This window comes from Barbus barbus, assembly GCF_936440315.1.
Source record: "Barbus barbus genome assembly, chromosome: 23".
NCBI lineage: Eukaryota > Metazoa > Chordata > Actinopteri > Cypriniformes > Cyprinidae > Barbus > Barbus barbus.
The window spans coordinates 23196018-23221499 of NC_136751.1; the positions used below are offsets into that span (position 1 = coordinate 23196018).

Genomic DNA, 25482 nt, shown 5'->3' on the forward strand with positions numbered 1-25482 from the left:
ATGAGCAGAACTTTACAGTTCAAATACAGGTTTCGACAAAAAATAAAATTGTTATTAAAAAAAATATATATTCTTTTGTTCAACAAGGTTGCATTTATCTGCGCAAAAATACAGAAAACAGAAATACTGTGAATTAATTTTTTTTTTCTATTTAATTATATTTTAATATGTATTTTATTCCTGAAATTTCAGCAGCCATTACTCCAGTATTCAGTGTCATATGACAAATATTCTAATATGCCAGTTTGGTGCTCAAGAAACATTTCTTCTTATTAACAATGTTGAAATCTGCTTAATATTTTCGTGGAATCCATAATTGTTTTCAGAATTATTTGATAAATAGAACAAAAGAAAAGCATTTATTAGACTTTTATAGTCATTGTTGATAATTAAAAAAAATCTATACATATATGGTCTAAATAATATATGCTAAAAATCAAAAATAAGTTCCAAGCAACCTACATACTGACTTACAAGGACGTTCCTTTATAATTCCATCTTGTTCTACTGTGCATGTACCAGTAAAACACAGTATTAAGGTGGCAGGTAATAAATAAAGAAGAGGCAATACACGGAAATATCAATGAGATGAAGAAGCTCAAGAAGCCGCATTATGCTAATATAAAGGTGCAGGGGGAAAGTAGGGCTATTTGTGGGTTTGAAACACCACAGGGAAGCCCAGTCTAATCAATGGCTTACAACCTGCTATCAAGGAAAGCCATCCAGATCACTTGAGGCCAAACCGGAGCCCGGAGCTGTCAAGGAGAATCATATTCCTCTACAAAAATATCAGCATGGCTGGAAGTAGGTTGCATTAAAGAACAGACTTGCATAATGGCAAAATACTATTACTACCGTTTGCAGATAATGAGCGGTTACTTGCAACCGCCCTGAAGAGGGAAGATTGCACTGTTTGCTTCTCTCTGCGTAACAATCTATTCTTGTTACATCTAGGTTTTGGCAACCTATGAATCTGACATCCCGATCACAGACTTGATTGCTCGCTGACTAAATGCTTTTAGGTTATGCTCCGTGTAGCAGTCGGTTCTTGTTATATTTGGGGTCTCTGTAACCTACAGTACGAAGCAGGCTCTGAATGATATGTCTGCATAAATATTCCTTTACAGCAAAGCTAACAGGGCCTCTTAATTAAACCGGACTTGAAGAGAGAATCCCAGGGGCATGACGAAAGAAAATGAATGGTGACATTGAAAAACTACCTTCCTGTGTCTTTTCTCCTTCCCTTCGTGCTGAGGCTTCGCCTTGCCTTTGGCCTTTGCTTTCTTTTTCTTGGGCTTTACTCTGCGGAGGAACAAAAATGAAGAGGAAAAGATGATGAGAGGAATATGAGACAAAAGACAAACGTATATGAGAAAAGAAGGAGGGGTGGGAATAGATGAGAGGAGGGGGGACATAAAAAGGCCATTAGTGCTGAAGAGTTCCGAATCCATATTAGTGCTTTACAAATAAACTTCTCCCTTCACTGGAGTGTGTGACAGCCTGCCAGCAGGCCTCGTCACAACAGGCGGCTGTCAGCAACACTTACAGGTGTCCAAGTCTTTCATCAGATTAATTACAAACGCCAGAGACGGATGGATGTCCCCAGCGTTAGTGTGCACCCATATAATGCATTAGATATCGAAGTAAAATAATTTATTCATAAAGAAGATAGAGTACAACTCACTGAATAATGAATGCAAGCTCTTGGCACTCACTTCACACTTGGTTAGATTTACGATTTCTGGTGCACATCATTTGTTTGAGAGGCTCAATTTGTCTCCATCTTTCGCAGTAACGCGAAAGGCGTTTCCTGCTGCAAAGTGCAGCGTGCAGTGTATAATAATGTGCAGCTGTTGTTTGTGTTGCCATTAAATCGTGCTTATTCTCAGATGAATAACAAATATTTAGCTCACTTGTATACTCATATACAGAATTCACAGATGCATTAGGGGTGATGTGTGAGTCTGAGTAGAGTGTATGCCAGCAAAGCACAATTACTGGAAGAAAGTCAGTCAAGATCAAGGGTTGCTTATACTTACAGTACATTTGGACAAGTGTTTGAGGATGTGATTGGACACACAATGCAACTTCATTTATAATACATAAAGGGCCTAGTGGTGTGTTGTAGTACAACTCTTGTAAGTTACTCACACAAGTGCATCTCCACTCGAGCCTGGATCATCTTTTATCTCCTTTTCCACGGCTTTCACAGAGTTGGAGTCTTCTGCCATCCCTACAAGTTGATGCCAACAATTAAACTGAATTAATTGTTGAATTCATTCAATTTAAATTCAGCCCTTATGAAAAGCAGGCGTCTTAATACGTTCATAAACTTAAAATAAACTTAAAATAAATACACTAATTAATTTAGCATTGTTCTGAGATGTGAATAAAATCAATAAACATCAATGTAACATTACCTGCAAATTTGTATATTGTGCGGCGTTTATCAATCCGCGTGGTTCCAGCCACTGATGAGGTTTTGGTGTCGTTGTTATTTTATTGACCAGTTTATGCTATATTTCCAGTGTGATTGTAAAATTACCTGCTGGTTCAACAAATATGAATATAAAATGGGTATTAAAATAGCACGTGCGTTTAAAAATTTCTTTGAGTCTACAGTATTAAAGCTGTAAGCTGCTATAAACGTTTGGACCACTAGCGACACCAAAGGGAACCGAAGGTTTCCTCAAATACTCCCATTGGTCGGACAAAAAGATGTCCCCGCCTCAAACCCACGCCATTGGTTGATTTTGGCAGAAAGCCGTCTCTGTGTTTTCTGATTGGCTAACACGGCTGTCACTGAAACAACAACGATTTTTCCAGAGTAAACCCACTAAATAGGAAGACAAGGACTTGTCTATTGTAAAGTATTTTGGGTTGACTTTTCCAATTTTTTAAAAAAATATTTATATCCAAATTTCTGTATAACCCCCAAAATTGTGTTTTTAGGTTATTCTTTAAATTTAGACCCTTCTCACTGCAAATTTATTATTAATCTATTGCTATTTCTTGCTAAATTTTACATTCATAAATGTAAATTTTCAAAGAAAACTCCTTATTTTGATATGTATGTAAACTCGTTGAGTAACTCTAATAATTCTATTGCGTGTAATACTTTCTTATGGTGTAAATCTTATAAGATGCTTTGGATTATTGTTTGCAACCCTCATTGTTTTTTTTTTGTTGTTCTCTCTTTGCCTTTGTAATTGTTGTATTGTTATTGCATAATAAAAAAAGAAAAAAAGGAAGACAAGGATATCTCCGGAAAAATGAAATTAAAATAAAGTTTAATAATATAATTAATTATTACAATAAAGATATACATGTCTTAAAATAGTATTTATTGGTCACAGTCACCACAAGCGAATACGATTTTATTTTAACTAATAGATATCACCATATTCACCAGTTGTTTAATCACAATACAATAAGACAATTGTTTTCTATTACAAGTTTTCTAAAACTAATTTGCATAAAGTTGCAGAAGAGAAACGCGAAGATCATATAAAGGTAATGTAAAATATCTAGTTGTATAATAGGCCTACATGCAGTTGTTTAACTTCACATATATTGCATACATTGACAGGTTGCATATAATTAATTGATTAGTTTATACATACATACACATTTTGTATGTATATGTGTTTTTTCTTTTACTAAATTATGTTACTTAGGCATCTACCCTTCCCTACCGTTTAAAAATCCCAACATATTACTGTAATCATTGTTATCTTTTAAAAAGCTTACTCCATATTTTTCGGTATGAGTAAATTGCGCTGTGTTCTGTGCTGTCAAGCATGCATTTGACACACAACTGTGCGCGGTTCCTTTAAGAGACCCCGGAAGTAGATGTCAATTGCAACACTATATACAAAGTTTATTTTGGTGCGTATTTGTCAGGCGCGCAATGACACCTTTCCACTTATGTACAGCCGCGCGCTCTTTGCTAAAGTATTATCGACACAGAGCAGTGTTAAAAACGGTCCAGGGACAGTTCAGAAACATGTATCGATGTACTTCCATCGCAGTACACAACAGCATGGAGGAGATCCTGAGAAAGACAGTGGCCCCATTGCCCACCTATGAGATGAGAGACAAATCTCCACCTCCACCCGAATCCAACAGTCTGGAGTTCATGCACTTCTACAAGAGTTTAGAGAAAGAGCAAAAGCTGGAGTTTCTCGAGAAGTTGTCTCATGATTTCGGGGTAGATCACAGATGGGCTTCGGATCTGGCTGCGAAGTTGCTGGACACTCAGGGGCGGGATGTGGCCACCATCCTGCAGGTGGAGGACAGGTTACAGTACAGTTTAACACCCCGGTACCGGCAGCTACTCACACACATCAGCAAGGTTCAGGGCGGGGTGAAGTTTCTGGTGGACCTCAGGGCAGATCTCATCGAGTTTGCGTCCTCAAAAATGAGTGACAGCCCGCATATGAGGGTAAATATACATCATTTTATCGTTACAGTAACTTATATGATATGTAGAGGTTTTGGGGTCATTCCAAGCAGAAAGGGGTACCTTTTGTATCCCTCATGAACACATCTATCTATCTACCTACATATTTATTCTTATTTACCAGACCTGTTTCCAACTTTACAGTTTATATCCCACAATTCAGGCTTTTTTTTAAAACTAAACTTAGAATTTAAAGATATAAAATCACAGTTCTGAGAGGAAAAGTGTAAATAGTGAGATATAAACTTGCAATTGCAAGAAAAAAGTCAAAATTGTAAGAATTCGCAATTACATTTTTAGTTTTTTATTCTGTGGCAAAAATACAAAAAACAATTGCAAGATGAAAAATCAGAAAACTGAGAAAAAAGTCAAAAGTTTGAGTTTAAACTTGAAATTCTGCATATTCTGTGTTTTTTGCAATTCTGTAGGTGAGAGAAACTTGCAAGGAAAAAGTCAGAATTGTAAGATAAGTCGCAATTACATTTTTAGTTTTTTATTCTGTGGCAGAAAAAAAAAACAGAATTGCGAGATGAAAAATCAGAAAACTGACAAAAAAGTAAATTTTTTTGCAATTCTGTTTATATATATTCTGTCTCTTTTCTTCTCAGAATCGGAAGAAAAAAGTCAGAATTATGAGATGATTGCATTTACATTAATTGTCATTCTGGGTCAGAATTATTTGGTATTGTGATTAAACATAGAAATAAAAGATAACAAATTAAATATAGTTTTAGATTTTAGTGAGCATATTAAAAAGAGTTGCATCCCCGGGTTACATGCTAACCCTGTTTACCATCACAAATTAATTTTATTACCTTCTAACTCCTGATGAACTCTGTTTCCATGATTTTGTACTGTAATTAACTAGGGCTGTCGATTTTAGTCGACTAGTCGATTTTTTAAAATCGTCGACTTCATTTTGCTCGCGTCAACTAACCGGCAAAATACCGGAAGTGACGCTTTTCACGGATAAGAATCCATAAAACACATTATTAGACTTTTTTCAAGGCTGCATGATATATTAAACCCTTTTAAAAAATCATAATTAAGCATAATTGTGTATTCACAAACACTATGATTTAATTAAATATTTATATGCGATGTAGTTCTAACACAGTATATGGGCTATAATTATTTACATGTGTGTAGGTTAAGATTGTGCGTTTCACAGCGGCTCCGTTCACAGTAGCGCCACAGAAACTGTTATCATTTACATGTGGAGCGTCTCAAACTCATTTCTGCATGTTGTTGTGAGTTTGGGTTTATTATAACGTTCATTTGGGAATGCAACCTGCGCCATTTCATCAGATTTGTAAAGTAAATCATTTATAAATCTACACAAACACAGGAGAATACATTGTGATTTCAAAGCTCAAACCCTCACTCTGAGTTTACACGGTTTGATGTCCACATATTCATTTAATTACAGTGGCTGTAGCATTTCTGTCCTAAAGAAATGGACAATATTAAAGATTAAGTGTACGTTTGAATTAAATGGTTCTTGGTCAATATTAAACAAGGATTAGATCGCGCAGTAATGTGTAAAAACAGGCCTTTGTTGTTATGAGTAATCTACATTAGCTCTATTGTTTATAATACATTATGTATTTTAACAGTTTTGTTCAATAAAACCATATAATTTCTTGCTTTTGATACTTTATTTGAACTAATTATTATTGCATCATTGCTATTATATATGTATTTTAAGTCATTTTAAAAGCTATTGTTCACTTAAATCTATTTTTATTACAACAAAAACAACAACAACAAAAAAATATATATAATTATAGGGCCCTATGAATAAAAAGCATCTCCAATTAATTGATTATATATATATATATATATATATATATATATATATATATATATATATATAAAAAAGTTTTCACCTAAATAAATTCTGGTAAATAATATTTCTGGTAAATACTCCTTTAAAAAGTGTTTTTTGATTATAATTGTATTAGTACATTAGAACACATGGATATGTTGTCATTCTCACACTATAATACTGAACTTTGATTTCAGTGATTTGGACTCTGAGATGGACACTTGCTTCTTGTACACTATGTTGCACTTTACTTTTGCTTTAAGAAAGGATTTCATAGAAATTTAGATTTTATTTGCTTTAATAAAATATTCGTAAGTAAAATTGTAGATCTTTTTGTGTGGGAAATTAATCGTTTAGGTTAATCGATTAATCGAAAAATTAGTCGATAGATTAATCGAAATGAAAATAGTCGTTAGTGGCAGCCCTATAATTAACTGATTGTTGAAAATATGATATATTTATAGAAACATCAGCTTTATTTTTGTAATGAACACTATGTAGGCATTCATGTCATGGAATGACCTTCTGGCTTTTCCAGTGGGTTTCAGTGACTACTGCATTCCTAACATTGGCTTTGGCTATGACACGGCATGCAAACTTGTGATGTGCCCTTTCCCCTACTTTAGTTCTTGGTGGTCTCTGATTTCGCATGGCTGGTTGTGTTTGGAGCCAGACGACCTTTGTCCCACATTGGTGAACGTCACAGGTGTGACATAGTTTCAAATGTTTTGGTGCCAAATATACATTTGAATTTATGGCATGACATTTTAATTTAAGAAGCCACGACGTCATGGAAACATGTCTGTTGTGCATACAAAGTCTACAGTGCCTCACATTTCGTTCCTGTTATAGCTCCAAATTTGGTCATACTCCTATAATTTTTTTTAATTATTTTGGGAATTTTGTCCATTTTTATGCATGCTGAATTGCAACACCTATCATTCTCAAAATTGACCACATCCCTTTGCAAGTTATATTTTGCTCAATTTGATTATGCTTTCAGCTCCATTTTACACATTTACCAGGTTTAAATTCCATTCAGCAGAATTCCAGAAACACCTTCTTTCAAAGTCTGTGTAGAAAATGTGAAAATAGTCTGTCTGGGTCCGGTCATACTGACAATAAGCTTTTCATTAGGATTCTAGTCTAGTGTCTGGTTTGGCCATTCCAGAATAAAACTTTCTTCTTATGCCCCCCAAGGCGTTTCTTATGTCCTATGGGTTATTTTTCTGCTGAAACATCCCACAAACATTTGTCTGTATTGGCCGCATCTGTAGTGCCCTTGATGGCAAAAATCATGATACTGCCAGTATGGACTTACTTAGGACAATATGGACTTTTGTCAGGGCAGATTAAAGAATGAAAATAAGGCTGTGAGTGTTAGCACAGCTCTCAGCAGTGGCATCCTGTGCTTCTCGCTCTCCATAATAATATTGCATTACAGCATATCCCTAAGGTACGCTTCAGAGAGACCGTCTGGCACATCTCCAGCCCATCAGAGAAGATTCTGTGTCAATTAATATATCTGTGAGCTAGTGACAGTGAGGTAAAATAGCAGCCAGTTGCAGGGTAAGGTGGTTTTTGGTTACCCAAAATCTAACTGTCCATCACCTGACCCTTTGCTAAGATTAGTTACTGTTGCATGATCCGACAAGCTATACAAATTGTCCTGTGAACAGCGCAATTTTCTGTAAAATGTGTTCAGAAAGTATAGGATATTACTTGGACTGGAATGAAGTGTGATGCTGCAAAGTATCTTTTATCTGTCATTTCTTTTCTTTTTTAATTGCAGTAATGGGACTAAAAACTAAAATCTAATTTGACAGCAGTTAGTGTACACGAACAGAGCCGTTCCTGGCATTTCTTCAACATTCTCAATACTTCAAATGAACAAATAGGAATATATTAACATTAAAGGAATATTTACTCGCCCTCAGGCCATTCAAAATGTAGAAGAGTTTCTTCAGATTTGGAGAAAATTGGCATTACATTACTTGCTCACTAATGGATCCTCTGCAGAGAATGGGTGCCATCAGAATGAGAGTACAAACAGCTGATAAAAACATCATCATAATCAATAAGTAATCCACGTGACTCCAGTGCATCAATTAACAGTGCCTTGTGAAGTGAAAAAGCTGTGTGTTTGTAAGAAACAAATCCATCATAAAGGTGTTAAACTGTCGCTTCTGGACAAAATATCAGCTGATAATAATCCATAAGGTTTACACTTCACAAGACGTTAATTGATGGACTGGAGTCATGTGGATTGCTTGTGGATTATTGTGATGTTTTTATCATCTGTTTGAACTCTCATTCTGACGGCACCCATTCACTGCAGAGGATCCATTGGTGGGCAAGTCATGTAATGCTAAATTTCTCTAAATCATCTCACCTTGGAGCAAACAGTTATTCTCGTTAATGTATGTTTAACATATTAATTTGGAAATGAGGGTGACGGATGCATGAACTTCTCAAGATTGGTGTAAAGATATGAAAAAAAGCTTTTATCATCTGTGCACCTTGTGTTAGTATTATAAGTGACTATCACAGCTCTATATCACAGACAGGGAGAGTGAAAACTGGATCTAAAACCCATAAACTGTGAACTGGCACCTGAACTGATTTAGCTCACCTCCTACCAGAGTGCTGAAGAACAAAGTGTGTTAAAATGACAATAATCGGTCAAGACAGAGAACCGCTAAGATGCTGAGCTTTGCAGTAAAATTTAATCACACATCCCAAACTCTCCCGAGCAGAATTATAAGGATACCAAAAAAACGTCAGTTCAAATCTCTGAGCAGGTGCATTTCTTGATATGTAATCGATAAACAGACGCAGTCTGTCTGGACTCAAACAGGTGCCCAGCAGAACTCCTCCAAGTCTATATTGTATTGGACAGTCAGCAAGCTGCTTGCAGTGGTTGGACTATACGGATATGTCCTCTGCAGAATTAATGATTGAAAGTTACACTGGGTGCCTTGTCAGAAAGACATTTACATTTCCTCAGTTCATTAGTTTTGAGATTTACCTTAGAAGTTTATATTATATAGCAGGAGAGACCTGCTCTCTGAAGCATTAAAAAAAAAGTCTTCATTTTTTGGTTGCAATGTACCAAATTTATTGGCTGAAACAGACAATTCTGTGGGCTGTAATCCAAATGAAAACTTTAAATGTTTGCAATAACTATATGTTTGATACTGTAATATTTTAAAAGTGATTACACTGTGTTTTACATAAACACAGTTTGGAGTGACTTTTTAATACATGTGCAAATAAACAAAATAAAATATATTTTAAATACAGTGAAAAAAAACTAAGCAATTTCAGCATATTTTGCTAAGCTATGATAAGTGTTTTTAAGTGTTTACACTGTTAATCATTTAATTGGCGTAAATTAAAATGTATTTTTGATGTTCTTGTAAAGCTATAGGAATTTAAGTCATAAATATGACTAATATAGCATATATTTCTAAACTATATATATATATATATATATATATATATATATATATATACACATACATACACATATATGTATATAACACTTTATTTATTTATTATTCTGCATGCTATTATTAATGAAATAATTGTTTTAACTTTTAAAGTCCAAGACTTGAGTCCAAGTCGAGAATGCCAAAAATTCCAAACACAAAAAATTTACATATATTTAGTTTTTTTCTTTTTCTTTTAACACTATGATGGTTAATTGTTTCACTTTCAAAATGGCTTTATGTTCCACAGAAGATAGTAAGTCACACAGGTTTAGAACAACAAGAGGCTGAGCAAATGTTAAGTGATTTTTTTTTTTTTTGTTTTTTGGATGAACAAATCCCTTTAAACCATTTTTGTATATTTTTCCAACATATTTAACAAAGCTACAATTCTCAGATGTTCACAGTGTAAAACACTCTTTCATTTTATGTACAGTATGGACAGGTGAAAACTGCTTTAATGTCAGCTTTCTTCCATTTGCACCTGCCTTCTCCACTTTTCATTCACGTCAGTAAAATCAGAGAATGTCAAAAGCCCAATTTGAAGTTCTGTTCAGGTGCAGTCATTGACACGTCCTTGACATTCTTGCCCCTTTTGTGCAGAGCAGATTCTGCACTCTATTTCCACCGAGCGTATGTTCTTTGCCCTTTTAAATTTCAGCGTGGCAAAGGTTTTTCTAGCACTTTGGTTGGATTAATAATTTGTGATCTCTACATCTGCCTTGGCGCTTCTAGTTTAGCGTGAGTTAGATATCTTCCTTTCCCTTATGCACGTTAGAAAATAAATAAAGCGGCCCAAACAGTGCAGCGCTTTTGAAAGTTGTGGCCTGCGGTGCGATGGCACATATCAAAGTTGGATTCCACTTATGTACGCTTGGCCCTAGAGTAAATTCAGCCATGTAAGCAAATACAAAACTCTGTTGGGTGAAGAATTTCAAATGCCTTCAGCTGCCCTGAATTTTAAGGTAGAACACCGAATAAATGCTTAGAAGTAATTTCCCAGCCCAGAGAGGATTTGATGAGTTTAAAGTTAAGTGGAACGGTGACTGCTGGGGCAGCCAAGGGCTGTGGATTGCACTCAGAGTAAAGCTGAGATAGACAGAAAAGCAAAATGCCATAGACTGCATTGCCAGTTGAGTCTCTGATGGCCTGCTTTCCTTGAACAGCCATTCTGTTTTCAGGCAGCGCTACAATCTCAACTTTGTTAGATTGTTTTGCTGCTACTGAGCTATTGGGACACCCCCTGGTTATTTTGTACATACAAATGCATCACTTATTGACACATTTCTGTATGCTGATCTGAGCGAGCGGGTTTATACGGAAAAGCGTGCTGGGAAATGGTAATTCGAGATCTTTTTGCTTGCAGGCACAGCTGAAAGCGCTACAATAAGGTCAGAATTTACGTGAACTACCTATAGATGAAGCCGAAGCACGTACAGATGGCCGGTGTGGATGTTTGAGTGGCAGGCTCGCAATTCTTTTAAGCACATGCATCTGTGGGACAGGCTAGCGTAGAATTTTTAAAACCTTTGTGCAAGTGCCCTTAGATCTAGATCCTGATATTTGTATGCGTGTTGTGTTGCTCATCACCATTATGAAATAAATCTGACCCTCGAGGGAGAGTGCAGAACCATATCTCATGTGGGGAGCAACAGCACTTTGATGAAATGTAACTGTGTTTACCACAGAAATCTTTCAGCATCCTAGTATGGACGCTGACGCCGATCCCGTCGCTCTAATGAGAACACCAGAGCAAATAAACAGACGCTAAGAGCTGCAGAGAAAAATGAGACAACTCTGAAAGTGTTTTGTACTGTACGGATGAAACTGTGAGTTGGTGGGGTTGCTGCACACAATCTGTGAAATATTAATTCCCTTGACGGAAGCTGCACACTTTATAATTAGGCACCATTATGAGTGCAGTACTGAGAACGATTCTTGAAAATCGGTGGGTATTGCACATGAATTATAATATTAAACCGGCCGTGTTCCACACTTTTTGCAGCTTATTATTTTTTCCATGAAGTCCATTTATAATATTAGTCAAGATTTTTTGCATGGCCATTTGCTACACTCTCTTTGACCCTTAGGATTAAACAGGCTGGTTTTGTGTCTTTAGTTTTAAGAATATATGTAAATAACCTCTTTGCGATACTGTGATGATTTCGGAATGACCCATTTTTGCATTTTAGTTATCATAAATGGTCAGAGTGCCGTCAGGAGAAAGTTTTGCATTGGAAATGTATTTCAGGTTTAACTTTTAATGCAATTTATAACAGGTTTGTGTTGGATTTATGATGGGGGGGGGGGGGAGAGTATTTAAAATATTGTGTTTTAATTTTAACATAACTCACATAGCTTATATAGAAAATATAGAATATAGAAAAAAATCTTTTTGATTTAAGTGTGATTGATTTGGTTAGTCTAGGGATATTATCATCAACTAAAACTATGAAAAACTTGTTTTTTAAGTGTAAACTAAATGATAAAGTATACATATAAATATGAATATAAATAATAAAATAAAATATGTTGAAGCCCCGAAATTACTAACTGGAAATAAATTAAAACTAAAACTGTAATAAAAAAAAAAACAACATTAAATTGTAATCTTAAAAAATATTAATAAAAATGAAAAATAAAAACTAATAAACTAAAATAATAAAAATCTGAAAAAATAAAATAAAAACTGAAAATATAAAAATAAAAGCCAATTCACAATATATATATAAAAAATATATTCACTCCTACATTAGATGTGTCAACCTCTACTATGAATTGCCTTGACGTGTCAGGGGTAATCAGCATAGGTGCTTAGAAAATAATCTAAATATATTCACAGTATATAAATAATAGTAAAACAATACTGGTTCAGGGTCTCACAATGTACAAAGTACATTTAAAATAATAAGTAGAATAACTTGAGAAATTTAGAACCTACATATGAGAACTTTTTTTTTAAATACAGGACTTTATGCTATATGTGTATTCTAGTGAGGAAACTACATGTTCACTTGTCACATTCTTCAATTCTGATCTTCTTGTGTTTGTATATCTTGGTGTTAGGATCTGAACAGCACTCTGAAAAGTCTTCTGTCAGAATGGTTCTCTGTTGGGTTACTCCGACTGGAAAGAATCACTTGGCAGTCCCCATGCGAGATCCTTCAGAAGATCAGCCAGTAAGATCTCTCTCGTATGTATAAACACTTTGTTTTTATTTGTCTTCGCAGTTGAGCCTTTTTTGTTTGATCCTACAGGTACGAGGCGGTTCACCCTGTGCGGAACTGGACAGATATCAAACGCAGAGTGGGGCCGTACCGGAGATGTTATGCCTTCACTCACGCCTCCATGCCTGGAGAGCCTCTGGTGGTGCTGCACGTTGCCTTAACTGAGGACATAGCAAATAATATCCAGGTAGATGCAAATGAAAATCACATTTGGTATTCATCACAAAGAATAATTTATGGCTTGATTGTCAATAGAGTGCAAATGAATTATTGGGTTCATGAAGGGAGAAAGCATCCTTGTGCAATATCATTACTTCTCACCAGAACCTGCTAGGATCAGAAAAATGTGCAAGGAGACAATAATGGTGTAAAGATGCTCCAAAACAGCATACTGTGCCTAGAATGTACAGAAAGCCAATGCCTCCAGTGTATCCTGCGTGAATTTATTAATGTATCGTGTGCCTCTTATTTTCCCAGGGAATTGTAAGAGAGTTTTCCACTCTAGATGCGGAAGATGTTAACAAGATCAATGCGGCCATCTTCTACTCCATCTCCTCCACTCAGGCCGGATTGCAGGGGGTGGAGCTTGGAAACTACCTCATCAAGAGGGTGGTCCGAGAACTGCAGGTGGGCAAATGAATTAGAAAATGAATCATAAAAGTGATGTTTATCACAGCTGTTTGAAGAATTATTGCAGCGAAATACCTGTAGATAAATAATAAATGCTAGGAAAACAGTCTGCTATTTATATGGTAGAGTCGAGCAGAATTTTCAAACTTTTTGATTTGAAGAGCACAAGAAAATATTTAAAAGTATTCAACAGTTAAGGTAATGTATATTGTAGAAATGTGTGTGAAATTACTCTTTTTACATTTTTAAATAATCAAAAATTGTTATAAAATTATATATATTATTTAATCAAATTTTAATCGCATATATATATATATATCAAATTCACAGTTTTTTCTAAAATAAAACAAAAATAAAAAAAATTATATATACACTATACAAAATATATTCATTTTTACATTTAAAAAATAAATTAAACAAATTTAAATAAAAATTTTTAGATTTAAGTTTTATTTATATAAAATTCACTATATACAAAATCACGTCACAAAGGGACCCAGAGGCAAAGAACTGAGAGACAAATTGAGGCCCTCTATCATAGATAATGTCAGTGGGTAGCCCATGGACCTTAAAAACGTGATCGAACACAGTTAGAGCCGTCTCCTTGGCCGCAGGGAGCTTGGGAAGGGGGATAAAACGGGCCGCCTTAGAGAAGCGATCAACGACTGTAAGAACTACCAAATTTCCTGCGGAGGGAGGCAAACCCGTAACGAAATCCAAAGCGATGTGTGACCAAGGGCGAGACAGAATAGGGAGAAGATGAAGCAACCAAGCAGGAGAATTACTAGACTTGGACTGGGCACAGACAGGACAAGAGAGTACAAAACGGCATACATCACTGGCCAAGGCCGGCCACCAAAACCGTTGATGGACAGTGGCCAGAGTACCCTTAATTCCAGGGCGCGCAACGAGCTTGGAGGCATGACTCCAGTGGAGAACCACAGGACGAACGGACCTGAGGACAAACAATCTACCAGTGGGACATTCTCGAGGAATCGTGACACGAACGAGAGCTCTTTTGACCTGCCGTTCGATTCCCCAGACCACAGCCCCTACCACAAGACCATCGGGCAGAATGGCCTCATATTCTTTGAGCCGGGTCTGTAAGAAATGGTAAAGTCGAACCACCCAAAGAATAAAGCCCATCGCGCCTGTCTAGCGTTTAATCTTTTAGCCAAACGAATGTACGCTAAATTTCGGTGATCAGTCCGAACAATGAATGGCTGGGCTGCCCCCTCTAACCAATGATGCCACTCGCCTAGCGCCAACCGAATGGCTAGGAGTTCACGGTTACCCACATCGTAGTTACGGTCAGTGAGGGGCGATGAGAGAAAAAAGCGCACGGGTGAACTCGGTCGTCGTGTGATGAGCGCTGCGAAAGCACCGCTGCCACTCCTACATTAGATGTGTCAACCTCTACTATGAATTGCCTTGACGTGTCAGGGGTAATCAGCATAGGTGCTTAGAAAATAATCTCTTAAGACGATTGAAAGCCGCCTGAGCCGCGTTGGACCATGAGAAACAGGACTTGGTCGCCATGAGGGCTGTTAGAGGGGCAGCCACCTGACTAAAATTACGGATAAAGTGACGATAAAAATTACCAAACCCCAAAAATCTTTGGAGAGCTGTACAAGAGTCGGGGACAGGCCAGTCCATAACAGCGCGCAACTTAGCTGGATCCATACTGATGCCATCGGCAGACACGACAGAACCCAAAAACGAAACCGAACTGGCGTGAAACACGCACTTCTCAGCCTTCACAAACAGACGATTCTCTAACAGACGTTGAAGCACACAACGCACGTGCTGCACGTGTTCCTGGAGAGAAGGCGAAAAAATGAGTGTCGTCTAGGTACAGAAGAACTAAAATATTAAGCATGTCCCTCAGGACATCGTTCACCAATGCTTGAAAAACAGCTGGGGCGTTGACGAGCCCGAATGGAAGTACCCGGTATTCAAAGTGACTTCCACTCGTCTCCCTCTTTGATGCGCACCAAGTGATTGTGGAGGTCCAATTTCGTGAAAATCTTTGCTCCCTGCAGGATCTCGAAGGCTGACGACATGAGTGGCAGCGGGTACCGGTTCTTAATGGTCATCTCGTTAAGTCCACGATAATCAATGCAGGGACGCAAAGAGCCATCCTTTTTCACAAAAAAGAACCCCGCCCCGGCGGGAGAGGTGGAAGGGACAATGGTGCCGGCAGGATGCGAGTCGGCTAGGTATCTCTCTAGATTGGAGTTAAGAGCTCTCTCAGCCTGGGGAAAAAAGCTGTTCAGCAATCTGACAGAGTGAGCTTTGATACGGGGAAGTCGTGGCCTAATGGTTAGAGAGTCGGACTCGTAATCCAAAGGTTGGATAATTGATTCTAATTGATTACTGTCATGAGCCGGGTTTGATTCTAGTTTTCTTTTCCTTTCCATTTTTTGCTCTGCCTCCTAGACTCAGCTGTTCGCGTTCACAATCAGCGCTCGCTTCGAGTCTCGGGCCGGCAGGGATTGTAGGTGGGGGGAGTGAATGTCCAGCGCTCTCTCCACCCTCAATACCACGACTGAGGTGCCATTGAGCAAGGCACCGAACCCCCAACTGCTCCCCGGGCGCCGCAGCATAAATGGCTGCCCACTGCTCCGGGTGTGTGTTCACGGTGTGTGTGTGTTCACTGCTGTGTGTGTGCACGTTGGATGGGTTAAATGCAGAGCGCGAATTCCGAGTATGGGTCACCATACTTGGTAGTATGTCACTTCACTATGCTCTGGTACCTTCTACCTGATGGCAGGAGCTGGAAGAGTTTGTGGGGTCCTTCACGATGCTGGAGGCCTTGCTGGAACATCGTGCAAGGAAAATGTCCAGGATGGAGGGGAGAAGGGCACCGATGATCTTTGCGGCAGTGTTCACTGTCCGTTGTAGGGTCTTGGGGTCAGCAGCACTGCAGTTCCCATACCACACAGTGATGCAGGTGGTCAGCACACTCTCAGTGGTGCCCCTGTAGAAAGTGGTGAGGATGGGTGGAGGGAGACTTGCCCTTTTCAGCCGGCGGAGAAAGTGTAGGCGCTGTTGTTGAAAGTTGAGCCGTCGATGGCCAGTGGGGGGTGGTCAACAGAGTTTCTCCTGAAGTCCATCACAGGACTTTAGGAGAAACAGGCATAGCCAAGACAAGACACTTAACATGACAAGACAATCCCCAAGATAAGATGGTCCCTTCTACCCAGTTAAACTGAGGGTTATGTTGAGTTAATCAGGGGTGCCCCAAAATGATAGGCGAGGGGGGAACACAAAATAAAAAAAATTGTCTCTTGGTGATTGCCGGAAATGGTGAGATTCACCGGAGCAGTGGCACGAAGGATCTTGGAAAGAATGCGACCATCCAGGGCATAAATAGAGAGCATAAATAGAGAGCTTGCTCATTCCACTCGCAGGTGGCTGCTAAGGTGCGGAACTCTATTGCATAATTGTCTGCTAACCGCCTCCCCTGGCGAAGTGTCACAAGCTGTCAAGAAGCCTCGTGTCCATAGACAGAACGGTCCTTAAAAGCAGAAAACCGTTCACAGCAGCTGGCCTTTGACTCCCACACAGCCGCTCCCCAGTCGCGTGCCCTCTCGTTCAGGAGAGAAAGCACAAAAGCGACCCTGGAGCGGTCCTAGGCATAGGTCGTGGGTTGGAGGGAAAAAAATCACCTCACATTGTGTCAAAAAGGCTCAGCATTCAGTAGGCTGTCCAGAATAACAGGGAGGATTGTTGATACGTGGTTCAGGGAGATTACGAGGCTGCTGCAAAGCAGATTGGGCGGGACGCAGATTCTGTAACTGACTGGTTTGCTCTGTAACCTGGGTGGACAGGATCTCCACGGCGTGCTTGACGGCAGCGAGCTCCACCTCATGTCGGCTCAGCATCATGCCCTGCAGTCTTACTGCAAAACAAATGGGAGTCTCCTTCGCCAGGGGTCCATGTTCTGGTCAGATTATTCTGTCACGTCACAAAGGGACCCAGAGGCAAAGGCAAGTCAAAACAGAGAATTTATTGTCCAAAAATGAACTCAGGCAGTCTGTTGTTCGCTAGCCGGATCAGGCATTCGCAGAACAGGAAAATAACTCGGGAAACAAACTGAAACATAGAAGCAGACTTGACTTGAACGAGAGGGTGAACGGTCCCGGCCAGAGAGTGGTGACTTCCACATGAGACTGTATTGTCCGAAGGGCTGCGCCCGGAGGCAAACGATCCACTGGCCTCAAGCAACTGGGAGACTGGGCAGAGATCAGGTCAGACACTCGACATGACTCTACTTGACTTAGACTGGACAGGATAGTACTTGACAAACACTTAACAGAGAGACGGTAGTCTAGAGAGAGATCTGACAGAACGGCTGCGAAGCACAATAATCTGACAAAGAAGAATAAAAACACACTAAGAGAGAAATAGAGGGACAAATCAGCGTCAAAAGGAAACAGGTGCCGTCCCAAACAGCGCGAGCGCTGATTGTGAACGCGAACAGCTGAGTCTAGGAGGCAGAGCAAAAAATGGAAAGGAAAAGAAAACTAGAATCAAACCCGGCTCATGACAGTAATAAATTAAAGTATGTTTTTTTTTGTCTATTTTTTCCTTCTTTTGTGAAATGGCATGGCGAGCCAAATCAAGGTCATCAATGGACAACTTTTCCCTTAATATGCATACAAAAACTAATACGCAGTTTAATTAATTAATTGTTATTTTGTAATTAACTCAATACAAAATAGAAATTGAATCTAAGGACTGTAATACCAATAATATATTTGTCCCACAGCATCACCTAGTGTCAGGCATTGTACTTTAGCACATTTCTAAGCTGGAAGAGAAAAAAAAAAGCAGGAAAATAATAACATTTCAGCTGTCACCCTCAATAACATGAAGGAGGAGGGACACATGGCATGTCACAGAGCTCCTGTCTTTTTACTAGATGAAGGTGAAATTAAATGGAAAAGAAACGAGAGGCACTCAGCTTTATAGATTCATATGAGTTTTGCTTCAGTGGGAATGTTGGTGAAACAAAGTGCTGGATGGCTGTTTGTGTAATAGAGGTTAACCCTAGTAAAGAGCTCTCTGTGAAGAGCTGTGGTTCTCAGAGAGCTGATTTACCCAGATGAGAGATTGAAGGCATCATTTGAGTGGAAATGGACACTCAATAGATATTATTTCATGCAAATTGTGCATGTTGATGCTTTGGGTTTGTATTTGAATTAAATAGTTTCTGAAATGTGTGTGTGTGTGTGTGTGTGTGCAAATGCAGCTCACTTGTTTTTCTTTGAAACAAATTCTCTCCATCTTAGTCCATAAATATCCATATGAACCTTACAAAAATGTACCATAGTAACCATAGTTTCCAGTAAAACACCACTGTTACTCTAGGTACATTTATTGTTACTACTGTAATAAATAGACTTTAAAATTTTCTGAAGTACAAGCCACACAGTTTCATGTTCATAAGTGATTACTTGCATGCTAAGTTTATCAACTTTGTAGTAAATCTGTGGGGAGAATTTAAAGCTGTGTATAAAACTTGAGAAAATTTGTTTATTTTATGTAGCTTGAAAGAAATATAAAGTACCTGTGAGAGCTGGAGCTCATCCTTCTGCTGTAGAAAGAGTAAAGGTGACTCACTATGCCACAAGGGGATGACTGGCGTGATGGATGGATGATAGACAGAAAAAAAAGTGGTGGAGAAAGGTCACGGTGTGTTTTAGGAGAAGGGGAGGAGGGTTTGTTTGTCTTTCAGCAGAATCCTCATGGGGCTCTTTTGCACTCTCTTCTCGTCCTTACTCTTCATTCTCTCTCGTTCTCGCTCTCTGTAGCTTTAAACCTGCTGACTGATGTTTTACAGTAAATTGAGTTGATGAATGAAAAGTGACCCTTGGACATGCTTAATCTTCCTTCACTCCTGCCTGTCTGAAGGAGTGATGCATGGCAAAGAATGAGAGCGAGAGGAAAGTGTGATTGACTTGAGATGTGCAGGACTTAAAATCTCTGCTCCTCCAGGGCCAGTCTGACACGTTTGGTTTGTTCAGTGCTTTCTTCTTGTTGAATGTGAGCAGAAGAGGGAGAGAAAATGAGTGTGTCTATGTCCTTGTGGGGGATGAGAAAGAGACACCGTGGACTTGTTCAACATGGTTTTTAAATTAGTACAAATGGAGTATGGATGGAGGATAAAAAATAAAGAGAAAAGGAAGAATAAGGAGAGAGGATATAGATATTTTATGTATAAAATATCACAGTTTACACAAATATTCAACAACACAACGGTTTTCAACATTGATAATAAGAAATATTTTTGAGCACCAATTCAGCATATTAGAATGATTAGGAATCATGTGACACTGAAGACTGTAATTGCAGCAGAAAATTCTTCTTTTTTTTTCCCCAATCACAGTAATAAATTACATTTTTACATATCTAAAAATAGAAAATAGTTATTTTGAATTGTATTAATATTTCAGATTGTGACAGTTTTTACTGTATCTTCAATCAAATAAATGTGTGGGTGTGTATGTATGTATGTATGTATGTATGTGTGTATATGTACACACACATACTCACAGAACACATTCAATGCAGAAACCATCTGATTTAAATCTGTAATTTTTAAGTTTTTCATTATAAGAGTCAGTTTGTAAGAGTCAGTTGCTCATAGATCAGCTCATGAGTCATTTGCCCATGAATCGAGATACTACTTGTGTTGTATTTTTTGAACATGCTGCTCACAAACACAACTCAACAGAAAGATTTGTTTTCTTGTCATTATTTCAAGGGAGTTTGGGATCCAATTTGAGTTATACTGTATATATTACTGTATATATACAGTATATATATATATATATATATATATTATAATTTATAATATTATTTTTATTTATTTTTTCTGTGTGTGTGTGTAGTTATGCATTTGAGAGTTAACTGTCTGTGTTTACCTTTCTGTGCAGAGTGAATTTCCCCACATGGCCCAGTTCTCCAGTCTGTCTCCCATCCCCGGCTTCTCCTTATGGCTACAAGGGGTTCTCGGTCAGCACAAGAAGGAGGGACGTGCCATAGAGCTCCTGTCCGAGCAGGAGTGGAGGGAGGTGGAGGATGTCACAGGAGCCGCCCCCGGTGCCCCAGCTCTGGAGGCCCTGCGCAGGCTCATCAGCACCAGCGAGTGGATCCGCTCTGACCGCCTGGTCCGCGCTCTCGAACCTGCGCTAATGCAGCTCTGTGCATGGTACCTGTACGGAGAGAAACGGCGAGGCTATGCCCTAAACCCCGTTGCCAACTTCCATCTTCAGAACGGCGCCACCATGTGGAGGCTGAACTGGCAAGCGGACACAAGCCCACGAGGGATCGCCAACTCTTGTGGCATAATGGTTAATTATCGCTACTTTTTACAAGAGACCAGCACTAACAGTGCCGCCTACCTGCAGAATAAAGTCATCAAGGTTTCGGAGCAAGTGCTGGGACTGGTGTCGCAATTCCAGAAGAACAGCAAACTCTGAGTCAAATCTGTGGCTCTGAATGTGTACACTCAAATTCAGTGTTATCGTTTTTGATAACTCTGATCCGCACAGGGTGGACAAACACAATAAAGATTTAATCAAGCCTTTTGTGGATCTACGACTGAAACCAGCAAGTCACATTTTACTGTTAGTTCAGAAATGGACAGTTGTACTCTGCCTTTCTGAAAGATAACAATCCAATAAATCCAATTTTAAAGGGATAGTTCACCCAAAAATCATCATATACTCACCCTCAAGTTGTTCCAAATCTGAATGACTTACTTTCTTCCTTAGACAATTGTCCTGCAGCCCTTTCATCCAGCAGCAGTTCATAATGCTGCTGCAACATAATGTTATAGATAAAACATTATTAAAAGTATTAAAGTAGTCCATAAGATTTATCCACTATATTCTGTGAAGTCATGCAAGTTTTTGTGAAGAATACATTCAAATTTAAATCATTATTTGCTCTCAAATTGTTCATGCAAATCACTGATGAATATTTAACACTTATGGCACAGGTTTGATGTTTTCAGAGAGAAGATTCAGAGTTCATTCCATGATGGAACTCTCCAAACCGTAATTCATGAGGTTGACTGTTTTTGAGTGATTCTTTAAAAAGAATCGGTCATTTGCTCACGAATCAACATTTGTTCAAAAATCAAGCTACTCTTTGTATTGTATGTTTTTTAACATGCAGCTTGAAACAGAACTAGACAGAAAGATTTCCTCCCCATTATTTTGCCATATGGATACAGGATTTTGGGATCTGAAAGCTATGTAAAAACTATTAAATATATACAATTCAACTATAAAACATAACATTAAACAACATACAGTTTGACACGAGGGTGAGTAAATGATGGCAGAATATTCTTTTTAAGTGAACTATCCGTTTTATCACGTTTACTATTATTACCCAGCATGCTGCTTGATGTTATAAACCGATTTCACTTAATTTTTTTTTAAGTGTGCCAAATCTCCACTAATTCCAAGCAGGAAAAGGATAATCGTCCAAATGAATCTTTTTTTCTTAGTCCTTTTCAGCAATGCTTGAGCCTCTGTTTGATTAGCCGGTTGCTGATTTTGATGTAGACTTATGCTACACTTTGAAAGACTGGGGATAATGAAGCGGGAAGAATCTATCAGCCCCTGTCATGTCTTTGCCTTCTCAGCGTGTGTACGTAAGAGAGCGTTCCAGCGTGACTGAGTGGAAGCTGCTGTAATAAATGATGTTTTGATTCCTTTATTAGTGTGATCTGCTTCACTGTGAAACGGCTGTCTATGTTCAAGTCTCTGTCTCAATGTGCCAGCTAAAAATGTTTATGAAGTAAAATTCTGCTTATCTTCCAAAAACTGATTCTTTCTTTTGTTTCCATTGTAAACATGATGTACTATCTTGGCGGTTTGACCAATTTTGGGCAATGGAGGATGTTCAAACGTTTTTCTGAAGTTAACACAGGACAGTACACTATCTTGTTGGGCCAGATCCTATCGCATTTGGACAGATCCGTTCCTTGGCGGTTTAGCTGGCGGTGTTTAAAGAGATTTAGCACTCTCCAGCAAGCATTTTATTCCTCCATGACTGCTGTATCTAGTGTCTGATAACAGACTGCAGTGTTCAAGTAGGCCTCCTGTCTTTTTTTCCCTCCATTGTTGTGTAAAGTATCTCAGTGTAAGTTGACTGTGAAATTGCATTTTTACTCTCAAAGGAGGCACACATCTTCTTTCCCCCCGTCCCTCCGTGCGGTGCCCTAGAAACTAATGAAGTGAGAAATAAAGTTAAAATAAATTGATAAATTTATGATATTCGCTTAAACTGAGCATGGGGTGGAAACAGAACAAAGCGGACAATGTTTAAAGGATGCCCTTGAGAAAGTCTTCCCACAGTGAGGGTGGAAGTGAGGAAAACACATCTGTAGTCACAGGCCCAAGGCTGGATGGACATACTTCACAACATCAAGCGCTTTACTGTGAGACAAATACATGAGGTTACCACGGCAACTGCTAAGTGTAGCATCCACAATATGGTTCAAACGCAGTTCATTTGTCCTCTTCGGATTAGTTTTGCCCAAAATCTGAGGCTTGTTTAGTAGAAAATAATGAGTCTCTTGCATTATTTGCATGGTTTTAAGATATTTGATGTGAAACTGAAAGGCTTTTCGTTTTTAGCGTCTCACAAAAACATAATGGATCAGGAAATGAGGTGTAAAGAGTCCTGATGTTTTTAGCCATTCATGAAGAGACTTTTCTATACAAGTAAAATGAATACCCAGCGTTGTTATGAGCCTCAAAAATGAAGGGAACAAGAAATCAGTTGGAGATTATGACCTAATAAATATGTTTACTGTGTAGAAGGGCTACTTGAAAATATGAATTTTGAGGACTTACAGGACGACTCTAGGGAAAAGTGTTGCTCATCAAAGACACATTTGTATTCGAGCTTTACAATCCTTAGTTTCTTGTTGGTATTCATACCACGCTGCTGTCATACACACACACACAGATGATAAACTGCTAAATTTTTGTTATTAAAGAAAATGTAATCGTTAATACGAGTCTTCAAGCTAAATCCACTGGCAGTTCAAAGTACCAACAATAATAATTTCAGTAAGTTGTAACCCTAATTCAAAATAACATTTTTAAAAAGCTTTTAAAATCAGCAGTATAGAGCTCACATGAACTAGAAAGCATTATTAATAAGTCTATAAGCATTTTATTTGTACTGATTAAAGTTAACATGGTATGTCATGATTATATTTTGTATTTTTTTTACGGGACTATCATTATGTACAATTATTGCCGTAAACTAATTTATATTGATTTCAGTCAGAATTAAATTGATCTTTTTTATTATTATTATTGATAATAATAATGGCAGGATTATTAATGTTGTAAATAATTTTCAATACCTCTTATTCTCGTGTCACTAAATAAAACTAAATAATACATACTGATGAAAGTTATTATTATTATTTTTTTATGTAGACTAATGTGTTCTGAATTATGCACAAAAGGTACTTTACTTAAAGTATTCCTGTCGTTTCATAAAGTTGAGATTGAACCACTGATGGCAGATGGACTATTTTAACGATGTCTTTCAAACTTTTCTGGGCCTTGACAGGCTTATTTACTTGGCAGTCAATAGGACAGTCACAAGCCTCCCGGTTTTCATCCAACATATCTTAAATTGTGTTCTGAAGACGAACAAAGCTTTTACAGGTTTAGAGCGACATGGGGGTAAGTGATTAATGACAAAATTTTCATTTTGGGGTGGAGTAACCCTTGGTAAATGGGGCAAACATTGACATGTTCATGTACATTCATGTACAACTTCATGTATATTCAAATGCTCAATACATTTGAAAATATGCATTGACTTACTATATGTTCAGCTTTGTACAAAGTTTATTTTGAATCCCTGAGCAACAGTCATTACAGTGAATGATTCAATGACTCACTCATACAGTAAAGAAAAGTCTCTTGTTCCAATAGGAATCAGTATTGTTGTACAAACTGCTTGAGTGATAATTCAATGACTAATAAAGATACTAGTTTAGTTCCTGAATAAATCAGAGTTGTTGAGTGACTCGACTGAGTAATGAGTCAATCATCACTGATGTACGGATGGAACCTGCAAAAAGGAGAAGCGTCTCGCTGCAGCCCACAAGATCCAGGGGGTGTGGTTGGATCCAGATCCAACTCCTCCCACCTTACATGTACCTAAACCTACCCATCTCCACCCCCTAGATGTGGATCCAACCACGCCCCCTGGATCTTGTGGGCTGCAGCGAGCCCTACTTGGCAAAAAGAGGCACCACTGGTATGTGCGTGAGTGGCGTTTCTCTTGCGTGAGTCTCAGTAAAAGCAAGTAAGCATATAGAGTGTGTGTCTGTCGTTCCTCTTCCTGGCTCACCATTACAGTGATCGGAACTAACTGTTACATTACAAAAGTTACGTATTGTAATGCTTTGTTAGTTATTAATACTGTATCACTTTAAAAGCATTAGTGATCTGCCTGTCCAGAATAGCAGCATTGGATCTTAACATAAGGCCTTCCAGACCTCAAAGAGCATCACATAGTGTCCTGGAAGATTCAGCACAACATGTTAATCAACAAACCCGCAGCTGCTAGCCAACCGCACATTAACATTTTAGTGCCCATTTGTTAATACGCAATTACAGGCAGGATGGATTAGGAGGCACTTTACACCCTTTTTAATGACTGTGAGCTTGTCATTACAGTCAAGTAAAGCACATGCTGAACAATGTTCTATTGCCTTGTTGCAAATTTTCCAACAGCACATTAATCAATTTGCTGTTTGATTGCCATTCTTATGGATTCCACATGCAG

The 25482-nt window shown here is 38.3% G+C and overlaps 2 protein-coding genes across 3 annotated transcripts in view; one reads left to right on the forward strand and one right to left on the reverse strand.

Moving 5' to 3' along the window:
- Window positions 1-2675, reverse strand: part of LOC306842786 (DNA topoisomerase I, mitochondrial-like) — a 31395-nt gene extending 28720 nt beyond the window's left edge. The window contains exons 1-3 of one of the 2 annotated variants that reach the window (XM_079373851.1): window positions 2421-2674; window positions 2152-2233; window positions 1221-1302 (exon numbers count right to left, since the gene is read on the reverse strand). In XM_079373851.1, coding sequence (XP_079229977.1) covers window positions 1221-1302; window positions 2152-2231 — 162 coding nt within the window. In that variant the 5' untranslated portion in view covers window positions 2232-2233; window positions 2421-2674. Of the gene's footprint in view, window positions 1-1220; window positions 1303-2151; window positions 2234-2420 lie in introns of both variants that reach the window. The other variant, XM_079373850.1, reaches the window with a different exon arrangement.
- A 1078-nt stretch (window positions 2676-3753) lies between these two features.
- Window positions 3754-22480, forward strand: LOC306842667 (malonyl-CoA decarboxylase, mitochondrial-like). Its single transcript, XM_079373668.1, has 5 exons — window positions 3754-4444; window positions 12848-12960; window positions 13039-13195; window positions 13486-13635; window positions 20583-22480. The coding sequence occupies exons 1-5, from the start codon at window positions 3911-3913 to the stop codon at window positions 21126-21128; spliced, it is 1500 nt and encodes a 499-aa protein (XP_079229794.1). The 5' UTR covers window positions 3754-3910; the 3' UTR covers window positions 21129-22480.
- The last annotated feature ends 3002 nt before the right edge of the window (window positions 22481-25482 follow it).